We start from the raw sequence: 21,842 nt of genomic DNA on the forward strand, positions 1-21,842 counted from the left end.
AACACTTCCATTAGTAAATGAATAAATGTCCCATTCCCCTGTCCGTTTCAATCTTAAGAACAAATTGAGAACAAATTAAAAGTAAACACAACAGAAATAAAACAACAAAACAGAATAGAACAGGGTTGAATGAGGGAGAAAAGCTCCTCTCTTGGGCAGGGGTCTTTTTGTAGAAAAATAGGTGGTGGAATTCATTAGCATGACTCATTTCATATACCGCCACCCCCAGCCAAAAGCAACCTGATGCAAGAAAGGAGAGCCCTGGGCGAGCAAAGCCTGCTTGGGCTGGCTAGAGATCCAGCCAGCCCAAGCAGGCCTTGCTTGCCTGGGGCTCTCCTGGGCTGCCGCCCCCCCACCCCCAGTCTAAAAGCCAGCAAGACATCCACCACTCAAAATCACATAAGAAGTGGAGAAAGGGTGGCATGGGCTTCTCCAGGGTTAATGAAGGCTGCTGGGAGTGTGGCAAAGCCCCTGGTGGCTGTCTGGCTATCCATTCTCCTAATCCAGGGATTGTTATGCAGCTGCATCTACTATTCAATAGACAGTGTAGGTGGGGGGAAAGAAGGGGAACCCTCAGAAAGGTTCAGGAGATGTGCTCCTGTGAGCTCCTGCTGAAACTGAAGCCTGCTCTTGGTCAGCCCATTTCCACTCAGTTGCACCCAAAAAAGGGTGGGGAAGGGGCGATGGATTTGTATCACACAGAAAAGGAGAAGAAAAAGAGATCAAGCAGCTGAGTGCAATAAATCACATCAAGCAAGGGCAGTCAACAAGGAAATAAACTACTGCTGAGACACGAGTCAAAATGCAAAGAGGAATGCAACAACTAAAGAAATAGTATCACTTCCTTCTCCCCACCCCTGAAATTGGAAGTTCACTTACTGTTTTCAAAACCCTAGGAAAAAGACTCCTACTCTCTCACATGCACTCTCTCTCCTCCCTCCCTACCCCAATGATGTGGGGGAATCCTCAGCCAGTGGAGGGGAGGCTTAGCTTTGTATCTCTCCTGTGTGTCTTTTGCAACCTCAGGAAATAATGAGAAAGGCTGGGTTACAATTTACACATGGCAGACCCTGTGAACTCCCCCCCCCTTTTTTTTAACTCTGAGGAATCACCCTAGAAAGCAAATTTGAGAGCTGAAAAGTGCATTACATTCCCTTCACTAGTTGTTAAACCCTAAATCAGCAATCTCCAGCTACCTATCCCAGGAGATGAAGGCAATGATGAGTACCTTGGCAGCAGATTGGAGGGGCCATAAAGTTAGAGCTAGGGGCTGATTGGAGGGGCCTGGACTCCCCTGCTCCCGCACAGCTATAGACCTGCCTCTCAGGCCTCCCCAGCTTTTCTCTGATCTTTCCCAAATCTGCTTTGTTGCAGAGTTTTGGGAAAGATAGTAGGAAAGTCTGGATGAATCTGTCATGTTGGTGGAAGAGTCTGGATTTTCCAGTCCCATCCACATGGCAGCCATTTTCCTGCCCATGTCTCCATAGTAGCCATTTCCCCCCATTCACCTAGGGCTGCCAGGTTCTCTTGCCCATCTAGCAGAAAGATTTTGGGGCCTTCCAGGGGTGGGCAAAGATGTTGCACAACATCCCCAATGAGATGATGTCACCCAGAAGTGATGCCATAGTGCTGGAGATGTCACGCAAGGCATAGAATCACAGAAGTCAAAGGGTCATACAGACCATATAGTCCAACCCCCTGCTCAGTGCAGGATCAGCCTAGTGCAGGGGTGGGGAACCTTTTTTCTGCCAAGGGCCATTTGGATATTTATAACATTATTCGTGGACCATACAAAATGATCAACTTAAAGAAACAGTTCTCCACCGAGCAGGAGGGTTTTGGGGCCAGGCCAGCAAAATTAATGCAAATAATTGTTTTTCTATTTGAAGTCATGTGGGAAGAGCCTAATTTGGCACACATACACACACCCAGCCTGCCACCCTAGGCAAATGCCTAGGTCCAGAACTTTTTTTGTAGAAAAAGTCCAGCAGGAACTCATTAGCATATTAGACCACATCCCCTAATGTTAGCATATTAGGTCACACACTCGTTAGCATATTAGGCCACACCATCTGGGATAATCAAGTGCAAATTGAACTGGTGGTACCTGGCTCCCTCCTCCCACCCCTGCCACCCTTCCCTTCATGTGGAAACTGCAGCTGCTCCCAGCAGACCTTTAAAGGTACCCACATACCCCAGCAGCAGTCCTTCACAATGCCCACCACTTAGGCTCTACAGAGAGAAGGGGGAGGGGGAGAAATGGAAAGAAAGAAATGGGAGAACAAAGGGAAATGAAATGTAGGAAAGAAAGGATAATAAAGGAAAATAAAGAAATGGGGGAAGAAATTGAAATAAATGGAAATAAAAATGAGAAGAAAGGGAAATAAAGAAATGGAGAGGAGAAGAAATGGAATGAAAGGGAATAAAGAAAGGAGGGAGAAATGGAAAGAAAGGGAAATAAAAAAGGGGAAGAAAGGGAAAGAAAAGGAAATAAAGAAAGAAAGGGAAGAAGAAATGGGAATTAAGAGAAACAAGGAAATCGGAGGAAGAAATAGAAAGGGAAATAGAGAAATGAGGGGAGAAATCAAAAAGGTGGCAGAGCAGTTTTTAAACTAAATCTTGGGGGAAAGCTGACAGGAGATGAAAAGTCTCTGGCTCGGGAGGACTCGTCTCAAAGAGATGAAGGGTTGGCTGCTATTTTTCTACCGGGTAACGGATCAGAGTTGTCCACTGTGATGGTGACAAGCAGTATGGACTGTCTGCCAGAGGAGAGCCAGTTTGGTGTAGTGGTTAAGTGTGCGGACTCTTATCTGGGAGAACCGGGTTTGATTCCCCACTCCTCCACTTGCACCTGCTGGAATGGCCTTGGGTCAGCCATAGCTCTGGCAGAAGTTGTCCTTGAAAGGGCAGCTGCTGTGAGAGCCCTCTCCAGCCCCACCCACCTCACAGGGTGTTTGTTGTGGGGGAGGAAGGTAAAGGAGATTGTGAGCCGCTCTGAGACTCTTCGGAGTGGAGGGCGGGATATAAATCCAATATCTTCTTCTTCTTCTTCTTCTTCTTCTTCTTCTTCTTCTTCTTCTTCTTTAGAGTCTTGGGGCGGCAGGAGGAAGGTGGTGGGCCTAGCTTGCCTGGGAAATTATAGATGTTTTTATGCAAATGCTAGAAATGTTCGAAGTAAAATTGGTGAATTGGAATGCTTAGTGTTGGGAGAAAACATAGACATTGTGGGAATTTCAGAAACTTGGTGGAATGAGGAGAATCAGTGGGACATGGTGATTCCTGGATATAAGTTATATCGGAAGGATAGGGAGGGAAGGGTTGGAGGTGGGGTGGCTCTGTATGTCAGAGAGGATATACAATCCAGTAAGACTGAGGTCAGAGAATTAGATTCCCTTTTAGAAATGCTTTGGGTTGAAATAGAGGGCCCAAAAGGAAATTTAACTATGGGAGTTTGTTATCGCCCACCAAATCAAAAGAGAGAGGACGATTATAATATGATGGAAGGCTTAAAGATAGCAGCTAAACGTAAAAACTGTGTCGTAACAGGTGATTTTAACTACCCGCAGATTGATTGGGTCAATATGTGTTCTGGTCGAGAGAAAGAGATTGAGTTTCTTGATGCTCTCAATGACTGTGCTATGGAGCAGATGGTCTCAGAACCTACCAGGGGTGGGGCGATCCTGGATTTGGTCCTAAGTAATGCCCAAGACTTGGTGAGAGATGTAAAAGTGATTGCGCCGCTTGGGAGCAGTGACCATAATGTTATTGATTTCACTGTTTGTATAAATAGGGAGTTGCCCAAAAAGACTGCCACAACCACGTTTAACTTTAAAATGGGTAAATTCTCTGAGATGAGGAGGCATGTGAGGAGGAAACTGAAAGGAAAGGTAAATATAAATAGGGAGTTGCCCAAAAAGACTGCCACAACCACGTTTAACTTTAAAATGGGTAAATTCTCTGAGATGAGGAGGCATGTGAGGAGGAAACTGAAAGGAAAGGTAAATATGGTCAAAACCCTTGGGGAAGCATGGAGACTATTTAAAACTATAATCCTAGAAGCTCAGATAAAATACATACCACAAGTTAAGAAAGGCACAAACAGGCATAAGAAAAGGCCTGCATGGTTAACAAACAAAGTAATGGAAGCTGTAAAAGGTAAGAAGGACTCCTTTAAGTGGTGGAAAACCAGTCCAAGTGAGATTAGTAAAAGGGAACTCAGGCTGTAGCAAATCAAATGCAAGACTGTGATCAGGCAGGCAAAAAGGGACTATGAGGAGCATATTGCAAAAAACATAAAGACCAACAATAAAAATTTCTTCAAATATATTAGAAGTAGGAAACCAGCCAGGGAGGCAGTGGGGCCCTTGGATGACCATGGGATAAAAGGATTACTGAAGGAGGATAGGGAAATGGCTGAGAAGCTGAATGCATGTTTTGCCTCCGTCTTCACTGTGGAAGATGAGAACTTTTTGCCCGCCCCAGAACCACTAATTTTGGAAGGGGTGTTGAAAGACCTGAGTCAGATTGAGGTGACAAAAGAGGAGGTCCTACAACTGATAGACAAATTAAAAACTAATAAGTCACCGGATCCGGATGGCATACATCGAGAGTTCTGAAAAAACTCAAAGTTGAACTTGTGGAGCTTTTGACAAAAATCTGTAATCTTTCATTGAAATTCCTGAGGACTGGAAGGTAGCAAATGTCACCCCCATCTTTAAAAAGGGTTCCAGAGGAGATCCGGAAAATTACAGGCCAGTCAGTCTGACTTCAATACTGGGAAAGTTGGTAGAAACAATTATGAATGAGTAGGCACATTGAGAGAATGAGTAGGCCAGTCAGTCTGACTTCAATACCGGGAAAGTTGGTAGAAAGCATTATCAAGGACAGAATGAGTAGGCACATTGATGAACACGGGTTATTGAGGAAGACTCAGCATGGGTTCTGTAAGGGAAGATCTTGCCTCACTAACCTATTACTTTTCTTTGAGGGGGTGAATAAACATGTGGACAAAGGAGACCCGATAGATGTTGTTTACCTTGACTTCCAGAAAGCTTTTGATAAAGTTCCTTATCAAAGGCTCCTTAGAAAGCTTGAGAGTCATGGAGTAAAAGGACAGGTCCACTTGTGGATCAAAAACTGGCTGAGTAATAGGAAGCAGAGAGTGAGTATAAATGGGCAGTCTTCACAGTGGAGGACGGTAAGCAGCGGGGTGCCGCAGGGCTCGGTACTGGGTCCCATGCTCTTTAACTTGTTCATAAATGATTTAGAGTTGGGAGTGAGCAGTGAAGTGGCCAAGTTTGCGGATGACACTAAATTGTTCAGGGTGGTGAGAACCAGAGAGGATTGTGAGGAACTCCAAAGGGATCTGTTGAGGCTGGGTGAGTGGGCGTCAACGTGGCAGATGCGGTTCAATGTGGCCAAGTGCAAAGTAATGCACATTGGGGCCAAGAATCCCAGCTACAAATACAAGTTGATGGGGTGTAAACTGGCAGAGACTGACCAAGAGAGAGATCTTGGGGTCGTGGTAGATAACTCACTGAAAATGTCAAGACAGTGTGCGTTTGCAATAAAAAAGGCCAACACCATGCTGGGAATTATTAGGAAGGGAATTGAAAACAAATCAGCCAGTATCATAATGCCCCTGTATAAATCGATGGTGCGGTCTCATTTGGAGTACTGTGTGCAGTTCTGGTCGCTGCACCTCAAAAAGGATATTATAGCATTGGAGAAAGTCCAGAAAAGGGCAACTGGGATGATTAAAGGTTTGGAACACTTTCCCTATGAAGAAAGGTTGAAACGCTTGGGGCTCTTTAGCTTGGAGAAACGTCGACTGCGGGGTGACATGATAGAGGTTTACAAGATAATGCATGGGATGGATAAAGTAGATTAAGAAGTACTTTTCTCCCTTTCTCACAATACAAGAACTCATGGGCATTCGATGAAATTGCTGAGCAGACAGGTTAAAACAGATAATAGGAAGTACTTCTTCACCCAAAGGGTGATTAACATGTGTAATTCACTGCCACAGGAGGTGGTGGCGGCCACAAGCATAGCCACCTTCAAGAGGGGGTTAGACAAAAATATGGAGGAGAGGTCCATCAGTGGCTATTAGCCACAGTGTGTGTGTGTGTGTGTGTGTGTGTGTGTGTATATATATATATATATATATATATATATATATATATATATATATATATATAATTTTTTTTGGCCACTGTGTGACACAGAGTGTTGGACTGGATGGGCCATTGGCCTGATCTAACATGGCTTCTCTTATGTTCTTATGATTTCTGTTGGATGATAATAATAACATGGAGCTCTGAGGTGGTGGAATGACCACTTCAGATGAGAGAGTTGGATTCCAGCTATGAATGTTCCTTCACATAGAAAGTTGCAGGCAGATAGAAAACGAGCTCAGCAGAGAAAAATTCTACTCTCTCTTTTTTGCTTGCTGTACTTTTTTTTTTTTTTAATTTGCAGGGAGTTTTTAACATAAGAAGTTTTTCTAATGCGATCCCCTCCGAGGTTCTTCTTCTGTAGTCCATTCGCCTACCTTATTCCCACTTCATTCTCCAGCATGTGTGAACCAGACATATTTTTATCTGGATTTGGGCTATTTAGTGCAATGTATATGTGCCTCAGAGACCTTTACAATGTTCTTCCCTTTTTTCTCCAAAAGTTCTTTCACGGTATAACCATAAGAGGCTACTGCAAAGGTTATGTGTGCCTTGAAGAGAGGTGAGAGTGTTGAAAGGCATTTTAAAAATATATCCTACAAAGGAGCTTGTCATAGGCTACATTTCTTTTGAATGCACTATGGAATCTGAGGGAGAAAAGAAACGAGCAGGTTCATGCATCCGATAGACATCCATTCATATAATGAAAGAAAAAGGCCTTATAAAGCACACAAGGTACTGACATTCATTTCAAACCATGTTCAGAGCTTTTCTTGCATAAAGCTGCTGCATTGAGGTAGAAAGGATAAAACGGGTGAGAAACTGCATGAAAAGCTCTAAGGACAAAATATAAAATAAGTTATGAGACAGCTTTTATTGGCCTCTCTTTGCTCGGAGAAAAGGTATTGCAAGCATTTGCTCATTCATCAGATAGAACAGCAAGGTAGCAAGTTCAAATGGAAACCTTTCTGGTAATTTCAAATATAGATAGAGGTAAAATCAGGATGACCCAGCTTGATGCAAAAAATCCCAAAGTTCCCCCAATGTAAAAAAAAAAGTCAATAGTTTTTCTGTCTTTTAACTAGATGTAGTGATGGGAGATCTCTGAACAGATGTCTTGCTGGTTTTTTGTTTGTTTGTTTTTAGACAGCAGACAGCATCTACATGAGGTTCCAAGTTTGGATTGTGACCAGTGTCTAGAGTGTTTAATTTGTTTCTTGTACCACTTTTGCAACCTCAGTACCCCACCACCAATGTACAAATAGTAGTTCCAGAGGCAGTCTGAAATCACAAAAATGGTACAGAGAGAAGGTGCAGGGAAATTCTCCTTCCCTTTATACCATAGTTGTGCTCCAAATCAGTGTCCAGTCTCACCATGCTGTTATTTGTAGATTGGAACACAGGACAAATGAATAGATCCCACATCATTGTATCTAGTGTCAGAGACAATCCTGTGCATGTGGCATCTAAGAAGAAAGCAGATTGGCCCTCTCTGCTGGTTTGTCCCTCTCCGCCAGCCTTGTAGTTCCTGTTCCATCAGGCTGGACACTATTTTGACCACATTGAACACATAGTTTAAAAAAAAACCCAGACAGATAATAATAATAATAAGTTTTTATTTATACCCCGCCGTCCCCGCCAAGGCAGGCTCAGATGAGCATTAGTACCAGTATCAATGTGGGCCCCAATCCAGTCATACTTAAGTTCTGTTGAAATCAATAGAACAAGTTAGTAATATCAATTTAATTTAATTTAAATCCACCTAACTGGCTCTAGATCAGGGCTAGACTCCCCTTCCCTTTCCTGAAGTGATACCTAAAAAAAAAAAAAAAATCCTGTTATGATGGCCTTCTGTTGCTCTTGTCTCCAACATTAGCTTTGTTTTTGTAGCAGGAACTCCTTTGCATATTAGGCCACACCCACCTAATGTAGCCAATCCTCCAAGAGCTTACAGGGCTCTTATTACAGGACCTACTGTAAGCTCTTTGAGGATTGGCTACCTCAGGGAAGTGTGGCCTAATATGCAAAGGAGTTCCTGCTGCAAAAAAAAAAAAAGCCCTGGTGGAATCTATTTCCTGTGCTGTGGCTTTAAAAAACAAATCAAACTTTGGTTCCATCATTCTACATGTGTGGCTACATCATCCCCCAAGTGTAATGTAAACAAATAACCTAGATGCCAAGATGGAAGAAATTAATAAAGCAAGAAGTCAAAGACATCAGTAATTTATTTAAAGATTTTGATAAGTTTTTCTGTGCATTTTCTTTAAAGAAAAGTTTAATAAATTGAATAAGGCTACAGACAACAATAAGGAGCCCTGTGGTGCAGAGTGGTAAGCTGCAGTACTGCAGTCCAAGCTCTGCTCACGACCTGAGTTTGATCCCAGAGGAAGCTGGGTCCAGGTAGCTGACTCAAGGTTGACTCAGCCTTCCATCCTTCTGAGGTCAGTAAAATGAGTACCCAGCTTGCTGGGGGAAAGTGTAGATGACTGGGGAAGGCAATGACAAGCCACCTCATAAAAACTCTGCCGTGAAAACGTCGTGATGTAACGTCATCCCAGAATTGGAAACTACCGGTGCTTGCACAGGGGACTACCTTTTTTACAGACAACTGAGGCCAATGGCAAAACCCCTGATGACTTTATGGAATTAATATTCAGTACAATCTAGTGACATGTCATTGGGACCCCACCTTCCTGATGAACTGAAATCCTATCATAGCTAGTAGTGTAATCACTTTCAATGAGAGAATCCAGTGGCTTCAGAATTAATAATACTCGGTGCCTGTATAGCACTTTCAAGTTTCTAAGCATTTCACATGCACTGTCGTTTTATAATGTGTTCAACAAATCTGTAAGGAGGCATAAATTATTCCCACTTTACAAAGGAGCATGTGTGGGTGGGTGGGTACTGAAGCTGAGTTTCTTCAAGATTGGCTAGTGAGTTCATAGCAAAGATGTGATTCTCAATTCACAGCTTTTAGCCTCTAAATTACACTAGCTGTACGCTAGTTATACATAATAAGTATATGCTAATAATAACTGTTACTCAGAGCAGATCCAAATAAGTACCAAGATTAAAATCAGGCTAGAATAGGAAACTACTTAAATCATTGATTAGAGAATAGGAACTAAACTAGGTCAGAGCTACAGGGAATTCATTGTCTAGGAGATTTTTTTTTTAAAAAAAATACATAGTTGACAAATTAGTTGACATTTTGGAAGAAAACTGGACTGTGACAAAATTAAATAATGCTGAAAGGTAAGAAACAAAGTTTAAAGAACACAATAGGATATGCAGCAGGTACATAGAACTATCACAGGAAATACTGAAGGAAAGTTTTGTAGCATTACAGAAGGATACATTTTTTTCTCGTAAGAACACAAGCCATGTTGGATCAGGCCAATGGCCCATTCAGTCCAACACTCTTGTCACACAGTGGCAAAAAAAACCCAGGTGCCATCAGGAGGTCCATCAGTGGGGCCAGGACACCAGATGCCCTCCCACTGTTGCCCCCCACAAGCACCAAGAATACAGAGCATCACTGCCCCAGACAGAGAGTTCCATCAGTACCCTATGGCTAATAGCCACCGATGGACCTCTGCTCCATATGTTTATCCAATCTCCTCTTGAAGCTGGCTATGCTTGTAGCTGCCGCCACCTCCTGTGGCAGTGAATTCCATGTGTTAATCATCCTTTGGGTGAAGAAGTACTTTCTTTTATTCATTCTAACTCGACTATTCAGCAAGTTCATTGGGTGTCCACAAGTTCTTGTATTGTGAGAAAGGGAAAAAAGTGCTTCTTTCTCTACCTTCTCTATCCCATGCATAATCTTGTAAACCCCTATCATGTCACCCCTCAGTTGACGTTTCTCCAAGCTAAAGAGCCCCAAGCATTTTAACCTTTCTTCACAGGGAAAGTGTTCCAACCCTTTAATCATTCTAGTTGTCCTTTTCTGCCCTTTTTCCAATGCTATAATATATTTCTTGAGGTGTGGTGACCAGAATTGTACACAATATTCCAAATGAGGCCGCATTATGATACTGGCTGATTTGTTTTCAGTTCCCTTCCTAATAATTCCCAGCATAGCACTGGCCTTTTTTTATTGCAGTTGCACACTGTCTCGACATTTTCCATGAGTTATCTACCATGACCCCAAGATCTCTCTCTTGGTCAGTCTCTGCCAGTTCACACCCCATCAGTTTGTATTTATAGTTAGGATTTTTGGCTCCAATGTGCATTGCTTTGGACTTGACCACGTTGAACCCCATTTGGCACATTGATGCCCACTCGCCCAGCCTCAATGGATCCCTTTGGAGTGCCTCACAATCCTCTGATTCTCACCACCCTGAACAATTTAGTGTCATTCGAAAACTTAACCACTTAGCTGCTTACCCACGGCTCCAAATCATTAATGAACAAGTTAAAAAGCATCAGACCCAGTACCTAGCCCTTCAGCACCCCACTGTTTACCACCCTCCATGTTGATGCCCACTCGCCCAACCTCGACAGATGCCTTTGGAGTGTCTCACAATCCTCTCTGGTTCTCACCACCCTGAACAATTTAGCGTCATCCACAAACTTGGCCACTTCACTGCTTACCCCCAACTCCAAATCATTAATGAACAAGTTAAAAAGCATCAGACCCAGTACTGAGTCCTGCAGCACTGCACTGCTTACCACCCTCCACCCCAAAAATTGCCCATTTATACCCTCTGTTTCCTATGAATTAGACAGTTTTTGATCCACAAGTGGACTTGTCCTTTTACTCTATGACTCTTGAGCTTACTTAGGAGCTTTTGATGAGGAACTTTATCAAAAGTTTTCTGGAAGTCAAGGTAAACAACATCTATTGGGTCCCCTTTGTCCACATGTTTGCTCACCCCCTTAAAGTAAACAGAAGATCCTTGTTCAATATGCATTTAATTTTTCTTCTTAAATTCAGGCACAAAGCAATTATTTATTTTACAGGTCTCTTAGAGATGTTTTGTTTATTTTTGCTTAGACAGTGAATTGCAATAGCTATATGATTAGGGATTATTTTAAAAAGTTTAAAAGAGAGTAGAAAAAAATGAGCATCTTTTTAGCTTTGGAATGGGTACCACTTACTAAAAGACATTAGAGCATAAGAACATAAGAGAAACCACACTGCATCAGGCCAGTGCCCCATCCAGTCCAACACTCTGTGTCATATAGTGGCCAAAACCCAGGTATCAGGAGGCCCACCAGCAGGGCCAGAACTCCAGAAGCCCACCCACTGTTGCCCCCTACCACCAAGAATACAGAGCATAACTGCCTTTGACATAGCATTCCATCTATATCTTGTAGCTAATAGCCACTGATGGACATCTGCTCCTTTGAGTTGTCATTATGAGGCAGTGCAGCATAACTGTTACATGGCATTTATTCTTTTGTATTCTTTTATATTGTATGGTACTTATATATATATTATGCAATTATATATTATTATATTTAGTGTACCTTAAACTGACATATCCCTTTGATGGCATATACATTGGTAAGCCACCTTGACTGCCCTTGGAAAGGTGGGTCTAAAACTGGATGTGTGTAAATGACTTAGCTTGTTGCCTCACCTTATTTAAGCCATGATAGGCTTTCTGTTCTAAGGAATGTTCATGCTATGCGATTGGGGGTGAACTGTCCCGGAGACACACGCTTGATTGCGGGGTGCCTCAGGGGGTGGTACTTTGACAATGGCACACAGGGTCACGAGCTTGAGGGCACTACTGGAGCCTGCCCTGACAATGGAGGCCCAGATAGCAGCCACTGCTAAGTCCGCATTCTTTCATCTTAAGCGGGCGAGGCAGTTGGCTCCTTTCCAGGAGCATGGCGATCTGGCAACAGTGATCCATGCAATGGTCACCTCGAGGTTGGACTACTGTAATACTCTCTACATGGGGCTGCCCCTGTGCTGAACCCGGAAGTTGCAGCTAGTGCAGAATGCTGTTGCCTGGCTGTTATTAGGGCTCCCCAGGTGGGAGCACATTCAGCCAGGGCTCCAGGGACTGCACTGGCTGCCAATAATATACTGGGTTCGGTACAAGGTGCTGGTTATCACCTTTAAAGCCCTATATGGCCTAGGATCTACCTACCTTAGGGCCCATCTCTCCCCACATGTTCCCCAGAGAGTGCTTAGATCTGGTTCCCAAAATCTGCTAGTAATCCCCGGACCGAAGGAGGCCCGTCTGAAGTCAACCAGGGATATGGCCTTTTCAGTTACAGCTCCCTACTGATGGAACCAGCTACCGGAAGAGGTGAGGGCCTTGCAGAACCTTCGGCAGTTCCGCAAGACCTGTAAGACAGTCCTCTTCCGGTTGGCATATAACTGACTGGTACCTAAAAACTGTGAAGGAAGGTTGTAGAATAGCACCGCACTGTTAGATCGTTTTCTTGTTTTAACTGTTGTAAATTATTCAATGTATTTTAATATTTATTAACCTTATTGTTTTGAATTTTATGTTGTAAGCCGCCCGGAGCCCACCTCAGTGGGGAGGTGGGATATAAATCGAATGAATGAATGAATGAATGAATGGATAAATAAATAAATAAATAATATGCTGCTGTGATACTTTTACAATGGCATGCTAAGCACAGAAGCAAACTTCTATTCCCACTGAATTGAATGATCTAGAAGAATGTAAATCAGCTTAGGGTGGCTCTGTTAGTCTACCAAGGTGAGTGGGGGGCAGTGTTGAATAATTTGAAACCCTTTAAATGCTAGAATTATGGGCATGCTTCAGTGCTTAATTCTCTCCAGCTGAAATCATGGGACTTAAAACTGCTTACTATGGCTGAATTAGGCTCTATGAGTTTATTTATAACTTCAGAGTTTCTGACCTAGGGCCATTCTTTAACAAGTATTAGCTTAAAATGAATAGCAAGTAGTACCAATTCTATAGATGTCTGATTCAGATGAATGGTATCTTTGACTAACCATTAAAATTCAAATAGCAGTGCATACTAATGAATTCAGTAAATTTAAAGTTGCAGCTTGTGCAGTTATTCCTTCAACCTAGTGACTAACTAAGTGAACAGAATGGAATGGCACACAAGCATTTGTCAGATCTTAGTCATTCTGTCTAGGTTTATTTCTTTTTTAAAATAAAATGCATATACTAGTCTTATTATTTTGATGTTATTTTTTGTCTCTTGTAGACCTTCCTCCTTAATATTTTTGTTATGTTCTAAATAACAAATCAACATAACACAGTCCTGTTTTTGTAATAAAGTGGATTTTTTTGAAATATCTGAACTGTCAGTGGTGATGTGTAGGACTCCAGGTGCTCCTGCTTATGGTTTTGTGGAAGGAGATGACTTTAAATATGGGGCCCAGGTTTACTTCAAGTGCAACATGGGCTACACCTTAAGAGGCAGCCATGTTGCCTACTGTCAGCTAGATGGGAGCTGGTCAACACAACATCCTGGATGTGGTAAGGCTGCATTATGTTTCTAATTGTGCATCAACAACTGTGTATTCCTGTACAGAATTTAGTGAGACCAATAAAGAGCAAGGCCAGTATTTTGTTTTGAGGTTGACAAATTTAGCAGCTTGACAGTAATTTTACTGATCTCTATATAGTACACAGAGAAGAAAGAACAACTTGCAACAACTTGCTGGTTCTCCCTGGCAATGTTGCCAGCATGGGAAGAGGAGACTCTCCATTTGCCATAAGCCTAGGGTAACTTGTGATATGCCATGGGGATCTCGAGGTATGACCACCAGCAAGGCATCTGGGCTGGCTGTTGAAACCAGAGGCCAGAATAGATGCAGAGAGTCTTCCGAATCTGTGGTCCTTTTTAAAGAGGCTGATATATGAATCTATACTTGATTACCTACTTGCCATCTTAACTTTCTTATATGCATTCTTTGTACATTTGTAGGAAAGTAATTGTGTAATGACTGAAGGCTCATACATTTTATAATGTGTTAGTAGTTTGAGCCACACATCTGCAGCACCAGTTTTAGTATTTAAATCCAGGCCTTAAGATCTCTTTTAAGATTTCATGATGTAAAATACACCTGTTCACAGCTTGACCATTTGCAGCATTAGGATTGGTAAATGCTCTGCTTCCCCATGCTTAATAGCATATCTCATTATCCTTCTCCCTCAGTAGCTGCTGTTTTTTTTTCAAAATTCTGGTCATTATCCCAATTGCATTTAGATCACTCATCCCCAGTACCATCAAAAATTATGTAATACATCCTAGGTTCTTTTTTGGGAAATGGATCAAATACTTGACCTTGATCTTTCCCTTCCCCAAATGTTCTCTATCCTCAGTATGTATTCGTGCAGGGAAGGCCAGTATAAAGGGCACCTAATGTCTGACTAGTTCCTTTGTAACTGGATTGGAGTGGATGCTGTGTTTAGTGCAAATAGCCTGGAGAAACAAAGAATAAAGTTTATGAAATGTATTACACAAACAGGCTATTTGTATGTATTGAAGTGATTTTCCATTTTCTTTTCCAGCCAGCACTTCCTTTTCTCTGCTCCTAAAGAAAATAAAAACCTGAATTTTGGGTTGATTAGCATTTCAAATATTATATATATTTATTATAGATTTTGACAATTTTAGCATTTGTACATGGCTTGCACACTGTTGGCTGCAATAGCATTTGATCATTCAGTTATCACAAATTCTGCAGTGTATGAGTACTCTAATAGCATCTTTTATAAGCAGATGTGATTGTAATAACAAACTATTAGAATGCATTGATCTTACCACTTCCATGCCATAAGTATGGGACATAATGGTCCAGCATTACTTCTCTAAATAACAGCATTCCCCCCTTGTTAGTTATAGAAGACAGAAACTGCTCCTATCCTGGTGCTCCACTCAATGGGTACACAAAAGTGGTGGAAGATAGTTCTCTGATGAACAGCCGTTTTGCAAAAATTGGAACGATCGTTGCATTCTTTTGTAATAATTCCTATATTCTCAGTGGTAATGGGCAAAGGACCTGTCAAGAGAATGGAGAATGGTCAGGGAAACAACCGATCTGCATAAAAGGTAAACAGTCTCTTCCTTCAACTTTCCTTTTTAAAAATACTGGTTTAATTTTACAGCTGACTTTATGGATGTTCAAGCTATTTACTAAAACATCTCAATAAAGCCTCAACTGGCACCTGATATAAAAGCAGACAGTTTGCCATACCTCCTCATCTATTGGATTCAGTCAAGAAAATTAATAGGGACTTCAGAAGGATTCTAGTTGTTGTTGTTGGTAATTGTACATTTTCTCCAAGACCATTGTGTCAGGCACTAAAATTGAGAACTATCAGCTCCTCTGCAGTTCGTCACCTGGTAGGACTATAAAGGTTTCTCAGTTAGGTTTGGCCTTTGCAGAATTTTCCCTTAAGCCCCAGCCTTGGGGACTCATGATTCCATTTTGCTAACAGCATCACTACACTTTGCTTTTCCTGACTTCCTACTTGTTGTGCTACTTAGCTTGAAGATGTTGAAGAACTGGAAAATGATTTTTCTACAGAATTGCCAGATGTTATTTTATACAAGTAAAATATGGTTTGAAAGTGAGCTATTTTAAAGAAAAATTTTAAATATTATCTTTACATATTCATATACCTTCCTAACATAATTACTGCCCAGTTAATAAGAGAGATCTATATAATCATTGAAACATTTATATAGATCTTAAATTTTACAGCCATATGGTGGTTTTCATTCAAAATTAATTTACTCTTTTGCTTTTCACCAATTATTGCAAAATGCTCCTTCCTGTTTCTGAACTTAATTAGACTTCATGAGACAGACTGAAGACAAGGCAAGGTGGCAGTGGGCCTCTGGAACTGATAGGGAGCCCCTTTTTTGTATAGGACTCATGGTTTCAAGAACAAATGAATTGTATTCATTTATTTCAGGCCAGCAATCCAGCAGCTTTTTTTACAAGACATAGCACTGATAGAGAAACTGAAAGGAATAAGAGGGGAAGATTGTATCTAATTCCAGCTCATAACATGAGGGCTCTAAATTTAACCCTTTAGCATGTTAATATATGCTTCTCTTCCTGAATCTCTCACACACCAGATCCTTCTATCTCCCTTTGAATATGTATATATCAACTGTCAAGCCAGTTTGATGTAGTGGTTAAGTGTGTGGATTCTAGTTTGATTCCCCACTCCTCCACATGTGACCTTGAGTCAGTCACAAGTTCTCACAGAGCTGTTCCTCCCAAGAGCAGTTCTGGGAGAGCTCTCTCAGCTCCACCTGCCTCACAGGGTGTCTGTTATGGGGAGGGGAAGGGAAAGGAGATTGTAAGCTGCTCTGAGACTCCTTTGGGTAGTAAAGGGTGGGGTATAAATCCAATCTCTTCTTCTATTTTCATTGAAATTTTATATTTGAAAATCCCCTAAAATGCCTTGAATATGTACTTTATTTGTAGATCTTTCACATCCCAGCAAAGCAATTTCAAATGATCTTGTGCTCATTTAATCAGATTCCCTTTACAATAGCACCTACGATCCAGCATCTTGTTCTACATACTTTACCTAAATATCTATGATTCCATCTATTTCCCCCCCAAAAAAGAGTTTAGGTTTAATAAAGGTTACCTTTGGTAGCAGCCAAGGTAGATAGTGCCAAAGCAGACAGTTGATAATTTTTATGTAGTGAAGCAATAACTTGAGGTTGTAAGTTGAGAAACAACACCCTAGGCATGGTTAAAACCAGGCATTTATACCATGCCTGAGCAATCAGATGCTCTCCTAAGCAATTATATGATCCAGTTTAACAGATGTCAGGGTTTGGTTTAAACTACATGGGTTCATGACCCTTCGCCTGTCATAAAAATCTGGGCTCACAGTCTAATAGGAAAATGTTGTGGCATTTAACACTTCTATGGACTGTATAAATAGACTGTGAGGCTTCATTCCTACATCCAGTTACAGAAGAATTTCATTGAAAATGCGTATGTAGCTGTGTGCAAAAACATAGCTGGAGGAAGCATCGGATTCCAAAGAGTAAATGTTGGACTAGAAGCAAAGCTATAATGGATTGTAATCTAATTCTCCCCTTCAGTATATAGTTGCTGTGTGCCTTCATTTTGCTTTTCATCTTAAACCATTATTGTTAGTGACAGGAAAGGGTGGCCAGGGATCTGAACCATGACATTCAAAACTCTGAACATGGAAAAAGTTTGTGCATTGTTGTGTTTTTTTCTAGCTTGCAGAGAGCCAAAGATCTCTGACCTGGTGAGGCAGAAAGTACTCCCAATGCAGGTTCAATCAAGGTGAGATTGCAATACCTGAACTACAGTGTTAAAATGAAATGTTGATGTTTCTTTGTGTGTGTGTTCACTTGGACAGTCATCCCATGAAGTGTTTTGTGTGCACTACAGTCTTATTACCAAAATGTCAGCTGGTGGTTGGAGTAGTATGACTCATTAAATGCAAGCATCCAAGTTACAGCTAAGAGAACACATATTGTTAGAGGTCATCACATGAGCATAGAGATGCTGAGAGCCACTACAGGCACCCAAAGATTCCTTCTTGACCTCCCCCCCTCGCATTTAGAACATACCAAACATGTTTAAATACTACACGTAATCTGCCAGTTTGGTGTAGTGGTTAAGTGTGTGGACTCTTATCTGGGAGAGCCAGGTTTGATTCCCCACTCCTCCACTTGCACCTGCTAGCATGGCCTTGGGTTAGCCATAGCTCTGGCAGAGGTTGTCCTTGACAGGGCAGCTGCTGTGAGAGCCCTCTCCAGCCCCACCCACCTCACAGGGTGTCTGTTGTGGGGGAGGAAGGTAAAGGAGATTGTGAGCCACTCTGAGACTCTTCGGAGTGGAGGGCGGGATATAAATTTAATATCTTCTTCTTCTGCTGCTATTACCCCTGGTGGAATCTTGCCCACCAGATTCCTCACTCCCCTGAAATTTTGTATTCCTGCAGCCAAACTAGACAACACTGTGTTCCTAGGGACACTCCCTCTCCCTGGTGTTTGAGCTCTAGAAAATGGCACATAGGAGAAACAGGAGCCCCTTATACCACAATTCCATGGTCCTGAGTAGAAACAGGCCTTGGCAGTGTTAGTAAAGTGAAGGAATTTTAACAGCAAAATGGCAGCAAGCAGTGTCCCAGTGTACACCATGTCATCTAGCTTGGCTTTTAATCTCACTTCCTCTTGATAGATGATCTTGACAGCTCTTCATAAACACATCTTATGTCAGTGGGCATTGCAGCAAATAATGAACCAAGCAAGAAGTCCAAGAAAAATCCCAGGCTATTGATAGAACCATTAGAATCTGGATGTGTGCAACCTAATATATGAAAAGCTGCAAAGGAAAGGTAGATGGAGTGTTCATTCAGTCATTATGACTAATAACTGTTAATGGATCTCTCCTCCATGAACCTGTCTTTTCCCCTTTTAAAGTCACCTAAGCTAGTGGTTATCACTACATCCTATGGCACATGGTAGTGAGTTGGGCCAGTCTCAGCAATTCTAGGGCACTGGTCAAAAGCCAAGGATTAGGATCCAGAATCACAGTCACCTCCTAGGCCACCTACTGGCCCTTTACCAGGTCCAATAAAGAGGCTGCCCCACCCTGCCAAAAGTTGGCTGCACAAGCCTTGGATAGAGTGGGTTCAAACAGCTACTGCTGAACTGGCTGCCTAAGCTCTGGACAGGGCAATTACAAATGGTTGTCACTGTGAGCAGGTGGCCAAGACCACCCCTGCAATAAGTTCTACAAGTTAATTATGCATCAAGTGAAGAAGTGCTTGTTCTGTCCAGAATCTACTGCCCACTGATTTCATTGGGTGCCCCGAGTTAGTTCTGTTGCATCACCTTCCATTAATGAAAAAAGAAACAAAACAACCATAAGTGTGACTAGAGTTATCAAAGCAAATATAAATCCATTAAGTATTATGATGATTTTGGGTATTCATACGAGAGAGGAGATCCCATGGGTTGCTTGCATAGTGTTTCTAAGCAGCATCCTGTTAACAGGATTCTCTGCTGCTGATCTTCCAACAAACCAAAAAATTCACTGCAGTGTGTTTTCCCTCAAAGTACCCTAGCCTTGATACATACTTGGAAGCAAGTGACACTGAGGACAATACGTGTTAGTGCTCCAGTGCTGCTTATATAGTTTGAAGATTTGGGGCTCCTTCACTTCAAAGCAGCACTTCTGTGACAGGAACCTACAGCCACATCACTATACTTCAAGGGTCTTTCTTCTTTTAAAAACCTGCTGGTGCATAGTGCAGATTTTATTTCTTTCAAGAATTGGAGGATTACACAAGCAGTGCCACTCAGAATATAAACCACAACAACAACAAGAACAACAAAAAACTTCAAGAAACTGTCAAGGATTAAAGAATATGTCACAGAAGGAATTCTATCAAGCATTTGGACATTATTTTCTTTTTATGCTGGATATTTTATACTTACCCCTTTTTTTCCAGCCACCTCAGAATGAGCATTTTCCATCCAAACCCCACAGGAAGTGGGGGGGGGGAGATGAAAAATAGGGCACAGGTAGATGAAGCAATCTAGTAAATGACAGAATCTTTGCCAATGAAATCAGCTCTCAACTGTCTAGAAAAACAGTCTCTTGATGTTTGTATAAAAGGAAACACCTTGGGAATTACAGTGATTGAATTCTGTTGAATTATTTGTTAATTTAGAATGTAATCAAAGAAAATTATGTGTGCTGAAAACCCATTAGTCTCACCATTGGACAGTTGGGCACACTTAACCTCACTGGTTTAAGCCCAGCCAATGCTGTGCTGAATTGTGAACAATGATATCATTGAGTATAAGAACACAGTTAAACTCTTCATGAGGATTAAAGCACAGTTCAACATTCTCTGGATAGACTAGGGGTCCTATTTATGGTGAAATTTTGTTCATAAGTGGTACTAATGCTGATAAAAATGCAATAATGACATTCTAGGGCTAAGTTGTTTTATATTCTAATATTCTTTATGCACTGAAACAGAGAGACTCCTTTGCATCAGCTCTATTCATCTGCATTTAGCAAGCATAAACTGGACATATATCCAACCAAAAAGCCATCACTGCCATTTGGTGAGCTACCGCCAGGCTTCCAGCATCTTCACACACAGCTTCAGTATGACTGCATTTCTCCCTTCTACCGTCGCCTGGGAAGCAGCAGAAGAACCTGTCTTAAAACAGGAAAATGGAGTGGGCGGGCTCCTTCATGCATTCCAAGTAAGAGGGGATTGAGACAAAAGAAGTAATTGTGTTGTTGCTACTAAAATGCATAACGCATGCTTATTTGTTAACAATAATAATAATACTCAGCATATATATGGCACATTTGAAGTGTTTCACATACATTATCAATCTTTAGAGCAGACCCATAAAATAGGTCACAGAGGCTTGCTTAACACCACACAGTGAATTTGTGGCTGAGGTACACTTTGTGGCCAAGGACACATCTTTTCACCATATACCCTTAGTCACTATGCTATACCATCACTGTGATCTGCAGCATCTCTAGTATATCACTTTTCCTCATGGAGCAGAGAGGCTAAGAGACTGAGGTGTGATTCAAGAGGTTGCCAGCTCAAATGCCATCTCATCCACAGACTGATTAGGAGGGCTTAAGCTAGCTGCTCTTTCTCTTTCAGCTTCAGTCTCCCATCTGCAATATGGAAATAATCATAGTGACTGCTGTAGAGATTACTGTGACAATATATGTGAGGTGCATGGAACACTGAAAGAACACTATAGAACAACTAAGTTGTTATTACTTTTCTGAGTTTGTCATGTCTAGATCTATGTGAAAATTTGTTCAGAATTTGTTCAAAAAATGGACTGTTCCCATCTTATGAATCTGGATTCAGTTCAAAGCTGACAAAGATTTACCTTCAAATATTAATACTATAAGCTTCTTGATATAATACCAGAAACAGATCTTCACAATTTCAGGAAACCTAATAAAAAAAGTCTATTAAAGTATGTTGGAATATGCATTCAAGATATTGCTCAACTTCCTATAAACTTCTATGGACAGACCATAAAAAGTTATTACACTAAACTGAATTTGTATCTGAGAAAACTGAGTGTGCACAAAAGGGAATAATACTCTGCCTTGTTACTCTTTACCCAATGCACACTATTGCTTTAAGCAGTTTTCCTTCTAGCCTGGCTCACTTTTGATGTCATAGCTAGGTTGGGAGAAAAATGTTTCATCCCATTACACAAGCAGGTGTGGGCATATGAATATCTCTCTATCATGACTGTTTCCTCCACTAGTAAACCATACAAATGAAGAAGATACTCTTCACTTTAAACATTTATTCACATCATACATACACATTATTCAGAAAATGTCCACTAGAAGAATCGGAAGGCCTGGCCTGCTTCTCCCTCACAGTCTGCCATCCACTAGGGGGTGGTATAAGAAGTTTGTAAAAACAAATATTTCATAAAGTTTAAAGTTAGAACTGTTATAATTGATTTCAGCTAAGCATTCATCATCTGAGATGATACTAAAACATATTTTGTCTCCAAAATAAAATGCAATTGTTGGATATTAGGAGAGGATAGAATTTTGAAAAATCTGTTACATACTGTTTTGTTTAACTTTTTCCTGCCACATGGTGCAGTTTGACTGTTTGGTGGCATTTCAGACATGGATTTGGGTCACTTTAAAAAGCT

At 41.4% G+C, this 21,842-nt stretch overlaps 1 protein-coding gene across 4 annotated transcripts in view; it reads left to right on the forward strand.

The window, feature by feature from the left end:
• The window catches only part of PAMR1 (peptidase domain containing associated with muscle regeneration 1), a 161,166-nt gene that overhangs the window by 135,204 nt on the left and 4,120 nt on the right, over positions 1-21,842 (forward strand). For 3 of the 4 annotated variants that reach the window (XM_060262051.1, XM_060262049.1, XM_060262050.1), the window contains 4 exons: positions 13,454-13,624; positions 14,991-15,203; positions 17,373-17,439; positions 20,155-20,387. In XM_060262051.1, coding sequence (XP_060118034.1) covers positions 13,454-13,624; positions 14,991-15,203; positions 17,373-17,439; positions 20,155-20,387 — 684 coding nt within the window. The remainder of the gene's footprint in view (positions 1-13,453; positions 13,625-14,990; positions 15,204-17,372; positions 17,440-20,154; positions 20,388-21,842) is intronic. The other variant, XM_060262052.1, reaches the window with a different exon arrangement.

Source organism: Heteronotia binoei, chromosome 21, assembly GCF_032191835.1.
Source record: "Heteronotia binoei isolate CCM8104 ecotype False Entrance Well chromosome 21, APGP_CSIRO_Hbin_v1, whole genome shotgun sequence".
In the NCBI taxonomy this organism is placed as follows: domain Eukaryota; kingdom Metazoa; phylum Chordata; class Lepidosauria; order Squamata; family Gekkonidae; genus Heteronotia; species Heteronotia binoei.